Source organism: Pongo abelii, chromosome 7 (genome assembly GCF_028885655.2).
Source record: "Pongo abelii isolate AG06213 chromosome 7, NHGRI_mPonAbe1-v2.0_pri, whole genome shotgun sequence".
Lineage (NCBI taxonomy): Eukaryota > Metazoa > Chordata > Mammalia > Primates > Hominidae > Pongo > Pongo abelii.
Genome location: NC_071992.2, coordinates 110,582,182 through 110,601,904, shown reverse-complemented (window position 1 = coordinate 110,601,904; position 19,723 = coordinate 110,582,182). Strand labels below are relative to the sequence as shown.

General features: G+C 39.4%; 1 protein-coding gene across 3 annotated transcripts in view; it reads right to left on the bottom strand.

Annotated features, from left to right (window-relative positions):
• Nucleotides 1-1,179: 1,179 nt before the first annotated feature.
• ESRP1 (epithelial splicing regulatory protein 1) overlaps nucleotides 1,180-19,723 on the bottom strand; it is a 65,205-nt gene continuing 46,661 nt past the window's right edge. The window contains exons 14-16 of one of the 3 annotated variants that reach the window (XM_009243960.4): nucleotides 14,710-14,860; nucleotides 10,540-10,649; nucleotides 1,180-1,677 (exon numbers count right to left, since the gene is read on the bottom strand). In XM_009243960.4, the coding sequence (XP_009242235.1) occupies nucleotides 10,575-10,649; nucleotides 14,710-14,860 (226 nt within the window). In that variant the 3' untranslated portion in view covers nucleotides 1,180-1,677; nucleotides 10,540-10,574. The remainder of the gene's footprint in view (nucleotides 1,678-10,539; nucleotides 10,650-14,709; nucleotides 14,861-19,723) is intronic. The other 2 variants (XM_054518678.2, XM_009243961.4) reach the window with 2 other exon arrangements.

Genomic DNA, 19,723 nt, shown 5'->3' with positions numbered 1-19,723 from the left:
AGTAGATTTATCACTGATAGCTTTTATACATAAGTTTAGAGAAAAACCCTACCACCATCTTAGGAAGAGATGTCTTATCTATGTACTTCCATCAGTACCACAATTCTTCTAATAACAAAAAAAAATCGCAAACATTGAGATTAAACAGGCAAGTTTTATTATCAAATGTTAACTCTACAAAAACTCAGTAGTATTGTAGTAAGCATTACTGCCTATCTTAAAGTCTTTCAGAGCTTTGGGCGGCTTTGGGCATCTTAAGGCATCAAGTATATAGAAATTTCTGTTCGATCTTAAGTGCCAGTTATCACCAATTTTCACACAAACCTTTTTTTCTTCCTATTGCAGTTAAAGGGCCATTGCCAGTAAGCTGAAGAAGGAAATGTTTGCTTCTCCCTTTAAGGTGTTAAAGTAATGCACAGAAAATAAAAATAGCAGCCACATAAATCTGCACGGCATTGCATTCAAGCAAAGGACAATATGAGTAACTTAAAGAAATATCCACATTCAATGCACTTAATGAAATCCTGTTTTTTTTGGAGTTACATGAGGCAGCAGTACTAGCTAGTGTCTAATATTGCACTTTTATAGCATAAACACAGCTAAACATAGTGTTAAACACCGACAGCATCAGTACCTGTTCTAACTGCATCAGTGTTTACCTCTCAGTCTAGCATGCTGACTATAGTCCTATGCTTTAAAAGGTTATAATTATTTGACAGTTAAGGCATTAGAGGAAAAAGGTTTAAGGCTATCATAATATATATATATAAGCATTCACTTCTGTTCAGTTAGTGTATTGTTTTCTAGAATACACTGTTCAAATTGTCTCACTTCTGGGATATTAAAAACTATGGAATTTCTCTTATTGAAGTCGAAACCATCAATAATGAAAAAAGTACAATATAAAATAATACATATGAAGCCACAATATTCAATTACAGTTCAAACTAGAAATTACTGACTACATGTAGCTGCTTCATTTTTCGTTTTGCATTTTGGCCCCTAATTCATTATTTACAACTGATACCTGCTGAGAAAAAGATCTAAACTTTTAAACTTTGTATGTTTTGTGGAGGGCGCACAATTTCTTCTAATTTATCTTCAGGTGTTTTAAAATTTATTTTAATTTGTTTTTAATTATAAGATATCATCATGGCCAAGAGACTGGGAAAATAACAGTTTTATTCTTTCTCCTAAGATTGTGATTTTATTATTCCAAGACCTTATGCTTGAATTACTTAGCAAGAAGGCATGATTATGCAGAAGACAGGGAAATGAAGAGAAAAGAGTGGGAATACACAAAAATGAAGCTTCCTTAACAGAGTTCATGGTGGAGATGGTAGACACTGGTGGAGTTTTTATCCAAGACTTAAAACTTAGGAAACACCTATGATGCCACTTTAACTGGAAGTAATGGAGACATCTGATTCCAAATTCACATTTTAAATGCCTATTTGCAATCAGCAAAGAGCCAGGTATGCTGCATGCTGCTTGCTGTAAGGATTTGGCTTCACTGGCTCAAATTTTTTCACTCCACCAAAAGATAAGGCACAGGCCCGTTTGTCCAATCAAGTTTGCTGAAAATACTGCAGCCTGAGTGTAGACAAACTTCCCCTGAATTTGCTAGAAGTTTTCTCATGTCTGGCGGTTTCAAGATCACCATATATCTTTCAAACACTGAAAAAAAAAAAAAAAAGTGAATAAAAGGAAATGTTATTAGTCTCTAAATGTCATTCTCAGCAGCCACAAAAATGATTTCAAATTCCACAAGGACTTTGTGGAAAAAAAGCTTTAAGATGGTCCAAGTTATTATTTCACACAGACATAGTTGGCATTTACATGGCAAGGGCTTTGGGAGTATAGCATTAGCCAAGGAAGTTTCCATGGTTTACACAGTAGTTGGCGTTCTGCACCACTCCTACCCTTTGTAGTATCACGTGTTTAGTTTAACATGTATGGTTCCCGACTCCCTGCTCGGCTCAGCTCCTTTCTGGAGAGACTATTTCATTCATTCCTTAGAGGTTCAATATCATTACCAAAATAAACAAAACCATTTAGACAAAATTTTAAAGTTAAATTCTAGTATAAGAAATTCCAAATAATTTCTAAGACACTTAATAAGAAGCAATAAGGGGCCGGGCATGGTGGCTCATGCCTGTAATCCCAGCACTCTGGGAGGCCGAGGCAGGCAGATCACATGAAGTCAGGAGTCTGAGACCAGCCTGGCCAACATGGTGAAATCCCATCTCTACTAAAAATCCAAAAATTAGCTGGGCGCGGTGGTGCATGCCTATATTCCCAGCTACTTGGGAGGCTGAGGCAGGAGAATTGCTTTAACCTGGTGGGTGGAGGTTACAGTGAGCCAAGGTCGTGCCATTGCACTCCAGCCTGGGCAACAGAAGAAGACTCTGTCTCAAAAAAAAAAAAAAAAAAGAAAAAAAAGCAATAAGGCATGACATAACAGCAAACATATGGGCTCTATATGCCTGTGACTAGTTGATGATTAGCACCTTTATATGGATCATGGATACATTTATTTCATCCCCACATGCAACCTTTTAGATTACCTTGTTATCCCCATTTTAGAGAAGGAAAAACTGAAGCACAGAATGATTAAGTTAGTAATGGGCAGATGCAGGATTTAAACTAATACAGATTGGTTCCACTGTGCTATTTTACTTATATACCATACAACCTTAAAATAAGAACTTTTAGTAGGCATTATATATATTTTTGAAACAGGGTCTAGCTCCATCACCCAGGATGGAGTATGGAGTGATATGATCCAATCATAGCTCACTGCAGTTTTTTTTTTTTTCCAAAAAGAGATGGTGTCTTGCATTGTCACCCAGGCTGGAGTACAGTGGTGAGATCAGAGCTCGTTGCTGCCCCAAATTCCTGGGTTCAAGGTATCCTCCACCTCGGCCTCCTGAACAGCTGGGACCACAGGCACACCACTATATCCAGCTAATTTTCAAGTTGTTTGTAAAGAGAGATTCTCACCATCCTGACCAGTCTGGTCTCAAACTCCAGGCCTCGAGCAATCCTCCTGCCTTGACCTCTCAAAGTGCTGAGATTACAGGTGTGAGTCACAACACCTGGCCCTAGGCTAAATAAAAGATATATATATATATATATGTATATATGTATATATAATTTAGTGATGGGGTCTCCCTATGTTGTTGTCCAGGCTAGTCTCAAACTCAGCCTCACGTGTTCCTCTTGCCTGGCATTCTAAAGTAGTGCTGAGATTACATGTGTGAGCCACCACACATGGCCGTTATGCATACTTTGACATGTAAATGAAAAACAGGAATGTTTTAGACTTCAGTCTTATTTCATATGGCCAGTATGAAATGTCTAATGGAGTTTTACTGCTTAACAATGAAACTGAAGACTCCTAACTGCTAGCAAAAAAAAAAAAAAAAAAAAGTCTCAGAAGGACATGAAGATTAATTTATTTCAAGATTAAATTTGCCTTAATAACAGAGATCTACAAATGGTACAAATCTAAAATCAGGTGTTTAAAAAACACGGAAATACTGGTTAGGATGCATCTTTTAAATGTGGTTTCCAAAGTGACCACAATTTGGCACTCAGTTTAAAATACCACATGCTGAAAGGCTTCTCCTTTGATACTAAATTCAGATAAGAAAATCAATGACCCAACACTATTGATCAGTATCACAGTTTTACCACTGAGCCAAAGAAGGGGCCCAGGCATGGCCAGTTAGAGCCCTGCATATGCCAGGTCGTTGTGGTTTTAGGATGGACGTAAGCCAGGCCAGTGAAGGCCAAGTGTTGCTAGGGGTATCTCAGAGAGTGAGCTTGGATGAGCAAACCCTTGGATCCAGCTACATCAGTCAACCCTGGGACTGTCAGTTATTAGGGTCAATGAGTACCACCTTCTTCATTCCTATCACATTTATACTAGGAAACAACATCTTTGTAGATGCTGAAAATTAAGCCTTCATATTCTGATAAAATGTGGAAATGCCAGGAAAAGTTAAAGTTAAACGTTTAGCCTTCTCGAACCGCTTTTTAATCCCAGTGGAGTTTGACTGTGTAACAATGAAACTGAGGCCAGGAGTGGTGGTTTATGCCTGTAATCCCAGCACTTTGGGAAGGTGAGGTGGGCAGATCATGAGGTCGAGATGGAGACCATCCCGGCCAACATGGTGAAACCCTGTCTCTACTAAAAATAATAAATAAGCTGGGAGTAGTAGTGTGTGCCTGTAGTCCCAGCTACTAGGGAGGCTGAGGCAGGAGAATCGCTTGAACCCGGGAGGTGGAGGTTGCAGTGAGCCGAGATTGTGCCACTGTACTCCAGCCTGGCAATAGATCAAGACTCCGTCTCAAAAACAACAACAACAACAAAACAACAACAACAAAAAGAAACTGCAGACTCCTAACTGCTAGCAAAAAAAAAAAAAAAAATCAATCTCAGAAGGAGATAATGTTTCCTCTTCCTGTTTAGCTATAGCAAACACTTAAAGATAGTTGAGAATTACAACTGCAGACATTTACAAATCTGATTTCCCTTTCAAATAAGGTCTGTGTTGAAACATGTTTTTATTTTGTAATACACTGTCATTAAAGTATTACATACAAGGAAGTCTTTAAAGATATCTGGATTTCACCACTGGTGCTATATGCTACAGAATGAACCTATAATCCCTTAAAAACCCTGCCATTCTGCAGCCAGGCATGGTGGAGAACACCTGTAATCTCAGCTACCAGGGAGGCTGAGGTGAAAGGCTCACTTGAAGGCTGGACGCGGTGTCCCACGCCTGTAATCCCAGCACTTTGGGAGGCCGAGGCGGGCGGATCACGAGTTCAGGAGATTGAGACCATCCTGGCTAACACGGTGAAACCCCATCTCTACTAAAAATACAAAAAATTAGCCAGGCATGGTGGTGGGCGCCTGTAGCCCCAGCTACTCGGGAAACTATAAGTACTTCCTATGTGTTTTTACTGTTATTCTGGACTCAGATTATCTAAATGGAAAAAATAGGATCTTATAAAGTTTGTTCTTTTTAATCATCTTACACAAGAACTTGCAACATAAAGTTACAAAATGATCAAATACAGTTTTTATATTTTCATGTAATTAACTGGTAACCCTCCAGACAGAGGTAAATACTGTGTTATTTTTGCATAAAATTTCTCAGTAGGAATTTCTCTTGTTATTTAGAAAGTTTATTTAATCTGAACTCTTTACAACAGATCCTATAGAAGGCCTAGAAAACACACTTTTCAAAAAAGCAAAGCCCTGTTGCTCAAGGCTGACAGTCCAATAACAAAAAGGGGAAAGATAACACTGATCAAAGTACTGCATTCCAGCATAGGCGACAAAGTGAGATTCCATCTCAAAAAAACACAAAAAAAACCCTATGTCCCTATGATTATGATAATCACAACAGCAAAAGTTGTGTGTTAATATAAAACTTCAGTTTGTAAAACTTGTTTTCATTCATTAACTTGCTGTGTCGTCCAGGCTGGAGTGCAGTGGCATGATGACAGCTCACCACAACCTCGACCTCCTGGACTCAAGCCATCCTTCCACCTCAGCCTCCCGAGTAACTTGGACTACAGGCGTGCACGACAACACCTGGCTATCTTTTAATTTTTTGTGGAGACGAGGTCTCACATTGCCCAGGCTACTCTTGAGCTTCTAGGCTCAAGCAATCTTCCATGCACAGGCATGAGCTACCATGTACAAGTCAAAATATCATTAATAGATTTAAATTTGGGGGCTGACATTGCCTTTGAGACCTAACAAATACGAAACTTGGAACTTGGCCAGGCACAGTGGCTCATGCCTGTATCCCAGCACTTTGGGAAGCTGTGGCAGGCAGACAGCTTGAACCCAGAAGTTCAAGACCAGACTGGGGCAACATAGTAAGACCTTGTCTCTATGGGGACAAACAAAAAAAGAAAGCAACTTGGAATGTAACAGTAACTGGAGAAAAACACCCTTTCTGGTGATCTGAGGAAGCATTTCTTCCAGCCAGACACCCAATCTCCTTCCCAGAAAGGCCTGTGGGCATCTTGAATGGCTAAATGAGGCGTATCTCCACTGATTCAGTGGGATAGTCAATGTGTGTTGGCTGGGTTGATGGGACAAGGCAAGAGAAGATAGAATAGTGTGACTTCTTTACCAGACCTTGCTGTGGGAGTTAGCTTTCTTTACCTGATCCTATAGCCAGCCATGAGATCATTCTCTCAATTTTTTTTTTTTTTTTTTTGAGACGGAGTCTCGCTCTGTCGCCCAGGCTGGAGTGCAGTGGCGTGATCTCGGCTCACTGCAACCTCCACCTCCCAGGTTCAAGCAATTCCCCTGCCTCAGCCTCCCGAGTAGCTGGGATTATAGGCACACGCCACCACACCCAGCTAATTTTTTTCTATTTTTAGTAAAGACAGGGTTTCGCCATGTTGGCCAGACTGGTCTCGAACTCCTGACCTCAGATGATCTACCTGCTTCAGCCTACCAAAGTGCTGGGATTACAGGCATGAGCAACCGCGCCCGGCCCTCTCACACACACACACACCCATTTTTTTGAGACGGAGTCTTGCTCTGTTGCCCAGGCTGGAGTGCAGTGGCGCGATCTCGGCTCACTGCAAGCTCCACCTCCCAGGTTCACCCCATTCTCCTGCCCCAGCCTCCCGAGTAGCTAGGACTACAGGCACCCGCCACCACGCCCCAGCTAATTTTTTGTATTTTTAGTAGAGACGGGGTTTCACCATGTTAGCCAGGATGGTCTCGATCTCCTGACCTCGTGATCTGCCCGCCTCGGCCTCCCAAAGTGCTGGGATTACAGGCGTGAGCCACTACGCCCGGCCCTCTTAACATATTTTTTAAAATACTGTTAGTTTCCTGTCACTGCTGTTACCATAAATTGGGTGGCATAAAATAAGAGGTATTCATTCTCTAACAATTCTGGAGGCCAGGAATGAGAAACTGTGTCGGTGGGGCTGCGCATCCTCTGGAGGCTCCAGGGAGCAGTCAGGTCCTTGCCTCTTCCAGCTGCTGGTGGCTGGGAACACTCCTGGGCTGTGTCAACAGCTCTCTCATCTCTGCCTCCCTCGTCACATTGCTGCCTCCTCTTCTGTATGTGTCTCTGTCTGATTTCCCTCTGCCTCTTTCTTACACGAGTGATTGTATCTAGGGACCACCCAGATAATTCATGATCTATTTTCTTCTCAAGAACCTCATTACAGCTTTTTCCATAGAAGGTAATAGTCACAGGTTCCAGGGATCAGGATGTGGACGTATCTTGGTGGCCACCATGCAGTCCACTGGAAGCACTTTGCCATGCTACTGTTTAGTTAACAGAAAAGCGTCCTCAGAGTGAAGGCAGAAGGCTTGGATCTTTTTGTCAGCTTGATCATTAGCTGTATGACTTGCGTAAGTTGCCTAACCTCTCTGGGTTTCATTTCCTCCTCTGTCAAATGGGCCCATGATGCCTCCTTGCAGGCTTATGGTGGGTCTCAAATGAAACTGTGGATATAAGTACTTATAAGAACATGAGCAACTTGGTTATGATAATGAATTTGATATTGATAAGGAGGCAGTGAAAAAAATATATATAACAATACAAGGTTAAGGGGAAAGAAACAAGGTCCAAAATTACATGAGGGTATGAGAGGATGAGAGGAAGTATTTATTATGCTTGTTTCTGGGTGGTGAGATTATTAGTGACTTCTTTATACCTGACTCTCTGTTCCAAATTCTTTGCAATGAGCACCCAATACTTTTATAATCCTATCTCCTAGAGTTGGTAAGATAATTAAATGAGATAAATTATGCCAAGTATTTCACACAGTAATCTATGCTTTTTTTGTTTGGAGACAGGGTCTTGCTCTTTGTCATCCAGGCTGGACTGCAGTGGTACAATCATGGCTCACTGCAGCCTTGACCTCCTGGACTCAACTGACCCTCCTACCTCAGCCTCCGGAGTAGCCGGAGGTAAATGCCACCACGCCTAGGTAATTTTTTTGTATTTTTTTTTGTAGTGACAGGGTTTCACCATGTTGCCCAGGCTAGTCTCAAATTCCTAGGGCTTAAGTGATCTGCCCACCTTGGTCTCCCAAGGTGCTGTGATTACAGGCATGAGCCACTGCTGTTAGCCAGATCTGTATTTTTAAAAATTTGCAATATAAAGGCACATTAACCTGACTTTATTATGATGAAAAGATGCAGACATCTGGATTTGAACATAGCACCTGATCTGTTATTCTGTCATGACTCCAAATATATAAACATAGGGTAGAAAACTAGAGGTGGTGAGTAATGGTTCGTAGTCAGTTTAGGACATTTCTGTTGTAATGTCAAAAGCTTCCATTTCTAGTCATTTCTTATTCAGTATACTCATTTAAAAATATAGACTATGTGTTAATCAAATTCATAAACATGGTGTTCAACAGTGAACATGTGAAAAGAAAATATGGACCAAAATGGATATCAACAGGCTAGAACAATGTGTTCTCACCACTGAGACAAAGACTAGAGAACACCCATTACCACCACAAAGGATTCATATGTGACACTCCTTGGTAGGACCAAGATATACTGAAACCTCACCGAAAATGACAGATCTGAAAAAAATCTTCACTTCCAACTTAGAACTGGGGTTTCCACACTTCAGAGCAAAGGGCTAAGATGCAAATTCTTATTTCTCAATGATGACAAAGTATTGGCAACATCATTTCCAGTTTAGAATCCACATGGTTAAAACCCACAGGGTCCTCAGCCATGAAAATGTTAATAGAATTGGAAAATGACATGCCAGCATGCCAACTTCAGAAAACTCAACAATCAAAAATGATGAAAAACCAGTGTAAATTCCCAAACACATCCCTACAACTATATCTCCCAAGAAGCCTCAAAGAATGCCAGTATCCTTTAAGAAAAGATTGTGGATTAATGGGGACTGAGGAGAAAACATTAATCTAGAAGACTATTTTCAGAGAAAATTATCAGGGTTCCTTTTGTCTACATTTAGTTCTAGAAAAGGAAAAAGACATACAACAAAAACTTCCCAATGATTTTGGGTTAAAGCACATTTAAACATATGCCCAAATCTACTTAAACACATAATGCTAAGTGAAATAAATAAGCCAGTTACCGAAGGACAAATTAGTGTGCTTAGGAAGGACTACCTAGAATAGTCACATTCAGAGAGACAAAGTAGAATGGCTGTTACCATAGGCTGGGGAGAAGGAGGAATGGAGAATTCTTGTTTCATGTATACAGAATGTTAGTTTGAGAAAATGAGAAAGTTCTGGAGCTGGACGGCGGTACCTGGTTGCACAATAATGTGAATGTACACTTAACGCTACTGGACACTTTAAAATTGTTAAGTTTTGTTGTGTATATTTTACAACAATCTTTTTAAAAGAGGAAACAGGCTGGGCACGGTGGCTCACGCCTATAATCCCAGCACTTTGGGAGGCTGAGGTGGGCAGATCACAGGGTCAGGAGTTCAAGACCAGCCTGGCCAACATAGTGAAACCCCGTCTCTGCTAAAAAATACAAAAAAATAAGCCAGGCTTGGTGGCGGGTGCCTGTAATCCAGCTACTCGGGAGGCTGAGGCAGGAGAATCACCTGAACCCGGGAGGCAGAGGTTGCAGTGAGCTGAGATTATGCCATTGCACTCCAGCCCGGGCAATAGTGTAAGACTCTGTCTCAAAAAAAAAAAAAAAACAAAAACAACATAAAAGAGGAAACAGGAGAAAGTATACCCAATCCAAAAGAATCACTACATGACTCAGTGATTATACTCCTGGGTACACACCAAAGATAATTAAAAACAGATATTCAAATAAATTATACATGAGTGCTCACATTAGCACCATTCACAATAGCCAGAAAGTGCAAACAATTAAAATGTCCACCAGTGGATAAATAAAATGTCGTATGTCCATACAATGAAATATTATTCAGTCATAAAAACAAATGAAGCATTAACACATGCTACAAGGGTGAACCTAAAAAGACAAACACAGAAAAGGTCACATGTATGATTCCATTTTTATGAAATATCCAGAATAGACAAATCCATAGAGACAGAATGCAGATTAGTTGCCAGGAGCTATTGGGAGCAAAAACGGGGAGTGACAAAAATGTTTTAGAACTAAATTGAGGTAGTAGTTGCACGATTTTGTGAATATACTAAAAACCACTGAGTTGTAAACGAATTTAAAATGGTTAATTTTATGTTATGTAATTTTTACCTCAATTAAAAAAAAGAATACCCAACTTGTACTCCACATGAGAGACAGTAAATTAATGTCCAAAGGGAAAAGTTTTCCCTTGCCCCACAGTAATAAACAACTCTCATCCATTAACGTTGCTTAGATTCTATGTACCTAGATGACAAACTTAATTCTAGTCTCCATTCCTTCCAGGATATCTGATATTTTACATTACACTAAAGAAAAGAATGATTCTCTCAGTTGATTTCTAATGCCTTCAGAGTCTTGATCTCTATTTGTTTGGCCCTTTATAATTTAACTTGCACATCACAAAGCCTTACCTTCTTTTCTGAGGATGTTCTAACTGCTGGGGCCCTTAAATACAAACCCATTCTTTGGGTAGAGTCCTGGCCTGGTCATTTGTGTGTATAAGTCCATCCTCGGTTGCATACTAAAATGCAAGTTAAAACAAACAAGATCAAAAGACGGACAAACTGTCACTATGGATAATATTTCAACTAAATAGATCTACCAACAAAAGTATAGGACATTTAGATAGGAGGAAACAAACACAGGTACAAGCCATATACATATCTACTAACCCAAATCTTTATTTCTTAACATGTTTAAATACCATAAAAGTCCCTTCTAGGATGGACATTAGATTGAAAACATGGATTACACAAACACACGAAACACCATACCACAAGAACTTAGGAGGCCAATTTCTTCAAATCTTGCCTAGTACTGTTTTCATGCTACTGCGAGTATGATTAAATATCAAATATTTGAGCACTAGTTATTTGCAAGGGATCGTACAATAAGCCCAATACCCAGTATCTCCAAACAATGCAGTGAATTTTAGATAGCGTTAGATGTATTTGTAATATCAGTCTAATTCTCTCAGCAGAGCAGCAAGTAGTGAGAGGTCCAAAGAAACAATAATCAGTACTTGAAGAGAAACAAAAACTAGCATCTATTGAAAATGTAAAAGGCATTGACGGTAAAGGGTAGTACAAAGAGCAAACGAAAATGTTAAAGGACTTATGTAAGGATACCTGAGAGTCCATTCAGTATGAAAACACATTATCTAAAATATACACACGTTTATGGACCAGAATGACATCCTCATTACCAAGTATTTTCATGGTAGTTTGTAAATCCTTGGTCTTTGTGGCTTTACCTCCACCCCAGATGAAGTATGGAAGACACAAAGAGTAGTTTTTTGTTTGTTTGTTTTGAGACAGAGTCTTGCTCTGTCACTCAGGCTGGAGTGCAATGTCGCATTCTCAGCTCACTGCAACTTCCACCTCCTGGGTTCAAGCACTTCTCCTGCCTCAGCCTCCTGAGTAGCTGGGACTACAGGCGTGCACCACCATGCGTGGCTATTTTTTGTATTTTTAGTAGAGACAGGGTTTCACCATGTTGGCCATGCTGGTCTTGAACTCCTGGCCTCAGGTGATCCACCCACCTTGGCCTCCCAAACTGCTGGGATTACAGGTGTGAGCCACTGCGCCTGGCCTAGAGTAGTTTTATGTAAGAAATTTTGTTAAAGGTTGGGGGAAAATACATAAAAAAATTATAAAGATAACTTATAAATTATATATGCCATTATTACATCAAGGTATGTATTTTTAAGAGACAGAATCAGAGACCATCAAATTTCTTCAGCTTCAGAACAGGTAGAAAAGAAAAATAGGCCAGCTGCGGTGGCTCATGCCTGTAATCCTAGCACTTTGGGATGCTGACGCAGGCGGGTCATGAGGTCAGGAGTTCGAGACCAGCCTGGCCAGCATGGTGAAACCCCGTCTCTACCAAAAAAATACAAAATATTAGCCAGGCATGGTGGCACACATGTAATCCCAGCTACTTGAGAGGCTGAGGCAGGAGAATTGCTTGAACCCAGGAGGTGGAGGTTGCAGTGAGCCGAGATTGCGCCACTGCACTCCAGCCTGGGCGACAGAGCGAGACTCTGTCTCAGAAAAAAAAAAAAAAAAAAGAGAAAAAGAAATTTTATTTACTCAACCAATTATTGCCTGGATATTTGCTTAGTTATGTAGTTATTATATAATTATATAAAATAACTAGAAGTAAAATTAAAACCTCCCATTAAGCCGACAACAGCCAATATATGCACTCTAGGTAAACACAGATTACACTTAAGTGAACAGTTTTTAAAAAATGTCATCCACTGATTTTATCATCTTGGTTGCCAAATCTAAAGATGGAACCCCATAGTGAATTTAACTGAGAACATGAAACAAGAAGGCATGGACTCTTCAAGACAGTAGAAAATACACGTTTTATGTAAGAATGATACAAACTTGGGTTAGGTGTAAAGATTTTTGAGTGCATGCATTATGACTGCCTCAAAGCTCAAATTACTGAAGAAGATATCAGAATAATTTGATAGTTGAATTAGATAACTGAAGTTCCTATGTAATCCTGACTCACTGTTCCAGTTCATAACTTCCAAGCACTTCAGAAATGAAGGCCAAATGCCTTGAGATGAAATAATATTGCACAATCGTTATGTTTCTGGTTATACTAGACAACTGTATTCCAACCTTGAATGGTTCTAAGAAGTTACTACAAAGAAAAACTGCTACAGACAGAAGTTATGTTATCTCAATTTTGAAGAATGTGAATCTTTTAGTCATAAACATAGAAATAATCCCTATTGCATGGTTGTGGTAAAATAAATACCCACAAATGCCAGCCATGACACTTTTTTTCTGAAACGGAGTCTCGCTCTGTCACCCAGGCTGGAGTGCAGTGGTGTGATCTTGGCTCACTATAACCTCAGCCTCCTGGGTTGAAGCGATTCTCCTACCTCAGCCTCCTGAGTAGCTGCGACTACAGGCGAATGCCACCACGCCTGGCTAGTTTCTGTATTTTTAGTACAGACAGGGTTTCATGTTGATCAGGCTGGTCTTGAACTCCTGACTGCAAGTGATCCACCCGCCTCGGTCTCCCGAAGTGCTGGGATTACAGGTGTGAGCCACCATGCCTGGCCGACACTCTTAATAATAAAGAGCAATTTTGCTTAATCTCATTACTAATTTATATGTAAGGCAACCTAATTCTATTCAATGTGAATGTAAAAGTTTGTTAGTCAAACAAATGAAAAAGAAATTCAGCTGAGTACTAAAACCTGAAACTTTCTTTGAACTTTCTTCACTTGGAAAACAATGGAAAAAATAAAATACACAAGTCAAAATGTTTTCTCCATAATAAGCAACCTTTTCAATAAGCTTTCAGTAAAATCTTCCTTTTATAAGCTAATGAATCAGATAGGAAGTTTAAAAAGTAACTTTTTAATCCCTTTCAAAGTCTTCCAAAGGCAGCAAAATTGCTTAGGGAGGAATGAGTATCTACTGACCTCCACCTTCCTTCAGCTTTTCACTATCAGCCATAGATTTTCTTTGTCAGAAAGTATCCTTTGTATGTTTAAAAGCCCGAGAAAATGACAGCCACTTGGTAGGTTTGGGCTGGTAGCATCACCCCTGAGATAATTTTAGCTGAGATCATAGTCCTCCATGACTCATAGATGCCAAGCTCGTAAACCCATTCTAATCATCAAATAGCCTCTACAGACACAACCCTTGTAATGCTGTACTGAAAATGCTCAAGGGCTATTTTAAAATGTGACTATTATTCAGAAAACAGCTTCTCAACTCCAAAGACTCAAGCAACGTTCAGATTCAGGAGGAAAGAGGACAATTTTTGCTATTAGTACAATGAAAAGACTGTAAGTTACTTATTTTTTAGAAATGGCAGGAAAGAAGGAATTCAAGACTTAGGTAATTAGGTGACTTGAGGAAAGAAATGTATCTGCTTAGATGGAATGGCAATGTTCACTGTTAAAGAACTCTTACTAAAAATCATCTCATTCTTTAGCATATGTGAGAAAAAAGCTGAGGGACACAGACTGGGGTAGAAAAAAACTGCCAAGAGCAAACATTAGCGTCACAAGAATAAATATGAAAGGCTCGCCAAACACCTGAGAGCTCATTCTAAGGTGTTACCGCCCAAAGACTCATGAGTGTCCTAGGAGTTAGGCAATTTTTTTTTTCAGGTTATCCAGAGGCCTCTGGCCATGTTTAAATACTCACCTTTAAACCCCATGTTTAAGTACTTATTGGTTTAATCAAGGATTTGACCCTTGACTTTGAATAAAACCCCTTAGCCAATCCTATTCTAGATGTAAACACTCATACTGCTGCATGTCCTAAAGAGCTTTCCCAAAGGAGCTCACTTTTCAAAAAATAACCAACAGATTAAGTTGGAAGACTTAAGACAGCATGGAAAAGCCTTAATATTTGACAAGGGGATGAGTCTGAAGTTGGTCCCCACAATGACTCCAGATCTATTTGTTTCCGTAAGCAAATCCATTAGCATATATACACACACGAGTTTCATAGAATCTGTTTCTTTCCTGGCTGCATTCTTTAGGCAAATCAACTTAAGTAATAAGGGCACTGAGGATTATTCTCCTTCAAGCTACTGACCTGGTAACCTTGGAAGAAGTTAAGAATTTCCTTAACTCCAGTATTGTAGGCCAGGCCCTGCATTCTGACCACCGTGCCAGGCTGTGGAGGGACACCGCTAAGATTAGCAGCTGTAGGGAAGTAGCCAAGACTATTAGGCGAACCTGGGGGGCTAAAGGGAGAGAAAGCACAGTGAACCAATAGGAATAGACAATGTTGAATACTTACTATAAAAACATTAGTTACTTAAGGAAACAGAATTTCTCAAGGCAACCTTTCTTATACTTCTCAGAGCTGTCTTTCCTAAGACAGTTGAAAACACCACAGCAGTTCTGTCTCACATTTCCACGAAAGCCAAAGTTGAAAGGCAGTGAGATTAGTGCAGAATTACATACAGGGCTTCCTCACATCCCTGAGATTCTTAAGAGGAGAAGAAGGACAGAAGTAAGCCTCATGTCAACTCCACCACAAAGCACCACTTCCGAGGCCCAGCTCTCTGATGATTCACCGGCTAGCTACCAAGAACACTAAGGCATGAAGAGGCACGTACACAAAGAACTAATGGGAACCACAGCCACAGAGACCAAAAGTATCCAAAGTGATTGCACCAAAGAATAGACTGTTCTACCCATATATAGGAGCATGAGGAATAGCACAGCAGCACTATGGCGAATCAAAGTACTAGAGTGCCCATGGGTTATATTTTCTTGCCTTTTAAAAAATGGGGGTGGGGGAAGTTGGAAGAGATACATAAAAAATTAAATCAATCACCATTAACACAAGGGAGAAAATTGATGAGTGGGTCTTCTGGTATATCTGCAACCATCTTCTGGTGTTCCTCCAAGGAACACCAGCCAAGTAAACACCCAACTTTATGTGACAATTATTATGCAATTAGTTTCACCCTGTTGCCACCCAGTCTGTTTTCTACCTCAATTGGTGGCCATTATTAAAAATTTTTATTACACAATTCATTTTACATAATATATAGTTTAATATAATTAAAATTCATGATTGAAAATATATAGGGAATTTTTTAAAAGTCATCAGCCTAAAGAGTAATATAGACTTGCAACTTTGGATTATTAACCTTTATTCATCTTTCTGAGTTGGTAATTGTCCCATTTCAAAGATAATTAAACACATAATAGAAGGGACTAAAAGTCTTTGAGATTATCTATCATACATAATCCTAACAGATGGCTTAATAGGAATGGAGTCAGATGTGCCTCCAGTCCCAGACTCTGTCTCTAATTAGCACAGCAACCTTAAGTTACTTAATTCCTTCATTTGCTAACTGGGGGGTGATCAGCACTTTCCTAGTTTCACAGAACTGCTATTCAGCTTCAGTGACTTAACATATCAAATTACTTCATAAACCATAAAAATGCTGTAACATTACTTCATTCTTGCTATTTCCATCACCGTCATATTTCATCATTTTAAAAATAATGGGAGCCTGAACTATTACTTTACATTAAGCTGCTCTTAACCTTTTATGTTGCTAAAGCAGTGGTCTTTAACTAATTTGCAAGTAAGAATCACCAGAGGAGTTTTTGTGTTTTTTTTTTGTTTGTTTTTTAAACAACTCTCTATTATGAGATACTACCCCAACAAATTAAAAATTAGAAACTCAAGAGAGCCAAACCCAGACATTGATATAAATATATTTTAAAGGCTACTATGTGGTCACAATGTGAGATTTCAAGTCAACTTATGGGCAACTGTGAGACTAGAGAAAGAAGAAATGCTAAACTTTTGGTCTGAGTAGGACATTAGCCACTATTCAGCCATACCTCTTCATTTTCGCAGAGGTGGAAACAGAAACTAAGAGTTAAATAATTTCTCAACAGGTCACATAAGTTACCTCTTGCCAAACTATAAGAACCACCCAAACTCTTGACTTCTGGTTCATTGCTTTCCCCCTGTACAACTAGCATTCACTCAAAGATGGTGTTTGCTCAGATAGATAGCAAGTCTAATACTCAAAGACCACCAGGACTTCTGCACATATTTCATTACTAGTTACTTAGACTTTTCCAGACTAGATATAAAAGGTCATTTTCACAGCATACAACTTACTTTCACAGCTTTACCCTGCCATATTTTATTCCATTTGCCTAAAGATCTTCTATAAATTAAGCTTGAGGTCTCTAGTACTCTCAAAATATAATCCAGATAAAACTAGCCAAAGTAAATGTTGCACAACTAGAAATTTAAGCTTATAAATGACAATTATATTCCAACTCTAAGGTACCATCTATTCTGATGAAGCTTAAACACAACACAATTTGGATTCTTACCCTTATTTTTCACAACTATGATTACCTGCTGTATACAAGGAATCGTAAGAAAAATTTAAAAAGTCCTATATCTACCTAACAGGGCATGAAAGTAAGAATTTTTCATCAACCTAAATTCTAGGCCGGGCGCAGTGGCTCATACCTGTGATCCCAGCACTCTGGGAGGCCAAGGCGGGCAGATCACTTGAGGCCAGGAGTTCGAGACCAGCCTAGCCAACATGGTGAAATCCCATCTCCACTAAAAATACAAAAAAAAAAAAAAAAAAAATTAGCCAGGCATTGTAGCTCATGCCTGTAATCCTAGCACTTTGAGAGACGAAAGTGGGTGATCACTTGAGGCCAGGAATTTGAGACCAGCCTGGCCAACATAGTGAAATCCTGTCTTTAAAAACACACACACATACACACACACACACACACGAAAATTAGGCCGGGAATGGTAGCTCATGCCTGTAATCCCAGCACTTTGGGAGGCCAAGGTAGGTGGATCATGAAGTCAAGAGATCGAGACCATCCTGGCTAACACGGTGAAACCCCGTCTCTACTAAAAAATACAAAAAAATTAGCCGAGCATGGTGGTGGGCTCCTTTAGTCCCAGCTACTCAGGAGGCTGAGGCAGGAAAATGGCGTGAACCTGGGAGACGGAGCTTGCAGCGAGCTGAGATCATGCCACTGCACTCCACCCTGGGCAACAGAGCGAGACTCTGTCAAAAAAAAAAAAAAAAAAGCCAGGCATCATAGCACATGCCTGTGATTCCAGTTGCTTGGGAGGCTGAGGCACGAGAATCACTTGAACCCAGGAGGCAGAGGTTGCAGTGAGCCAAGATCAGCTGCACTCCAGCCTGGGCAACAAAGTGAGGCTCTGTCTCAAAACAAAAAAACCCTAAATTCTATAATTTTAAGGTCTCTTGTGGATTACTGAAATAAGAAGCAGCAAAAATAATTTACATTATAAAAATGACAAGATAAAGACAAATATGAACTTATATGTAGAAAAATAAAAAAGAATTTACTAAAAAACTACTAGATCTAGTAAGCCAGTTCAGCAAGGTTATATAAGAGCAATACACAAAATAAATCAACTGCATTTCTATACACTACAACAACCAAAAATAAAATAATTCCATTCACTATAGCATCAAAAATAATAGACTTAGAAAAACATTTAAAAGTGCAAGACTCGCACACTGAAAACTACAAAACATTGTTAAAAGAAAAAAGATCATCTAAATAAATGGAAAGGCAGCCCATGTTCATAAATATAATTTTTTTTTTTTTTTTTTTTTTTTTTTTGGAGACTGAGTCTCACTATCACCCAGGCTGGAGTGCAGTGGTTCAATCTCAGCTCACTACAACATCTGCCTCCCGGGTTCAAGCAATTCTCGTGCCTCAGCCTCCCAAGTACCTGGGATTACAAGCATGTGCCAACACATCTGGCTAATTTTTGTATTTTTAATAGAGACAGGGTTTCACCACGTTGGCCAGGCTGGTCTCAAGCTACTGGATTCAAGTGATCTGCCCACCTCGGCCTCCCAAAGTGTTGGGATTACAGGCGTGAGCCACCATGCCTGGGTAAGAATTAATATTGCTAAAATGGCCGTACCACCAAATTGATCTACAGGTGCAATGCAATAGCTATCAAAATTCCAGCTGTCTTTTGTACAGAGATTGACAAAACTGAACCTAAAATGTATATGGAAATAAAAAGGATCCAGAATAGTCAACAAAGAAAAAGTAGGATGACGTTTTCTTCACAAATTCAAAACGTACTACAAAGCTACAGCAATCACTACAGTATAATACTAGCATAAGGAGAGACATATAGACCCACGGAATATAATTGAGAGAACAGAAATAAACCTTTACACTTATTATCAATTGGTTTTGTTTTCATCTGTTGAGGCATTTTATTTGCATGTATTATATCCCCAAGAGCATGAATCCCAGGGTTTTCCCTCCTGTGTGTTTTCATCTTGCTTCTTCATGGTCTGTGATGCCAGCTGAAATTGTCAGTATAATGAAACCAAACTGATGACATGGAAGTGGATAATTCTGCCACTTTTCTAGATCTTTGAGTTGCACATGAAATCTGAGGATGATCACACTTGTTTAATTTGCCTGTGAGGTTCACAACTATTTCCCCAGCTCTGTGATCTCAATGACCTCAAATTCACCTTTGTAACCATGCTTCATCATCAGTCAGAAACTGGACAATAACACTGGGGCACCGCATTCTAAGAACCTGATATTTGCCTCTCGTTTTGACATTGTTGATGCTCTTAAGAGCAATGGTCAAGACATTCATGTGCACCATTTTGATGGCACAAAAACAGCTGGTCATAGGTTTTTGATAAGAGTTATTAGAACACAATTTGATGTGGAAAGAGGTGTTTTCAATAAATGGTGCTGGAACAATGGACTATCAACACGTAAAACGATGACTTTGTTTTTCTCTAAAGGGATGATTTTAGACCCCTACCTCACACCATACAAAAAATTAGCTCAAATCAAATTAAACCTAAATCTAAGAGCTAAAACTACAAAACACTTACAAAACATAGTAGTAAATCTTTGTGACCTTGGGTTAGACGTCACACCAAAAGTGTAAGGGAAAAAAGAATAAATTAACTATCAAAATTAAAAACTTTTACACTTTAAAGGACACTATCAAGAAAATGAAAAGACAATCTACAGAATCAGAGAAAATATTTGTAAATGATGTCTTATAAGAT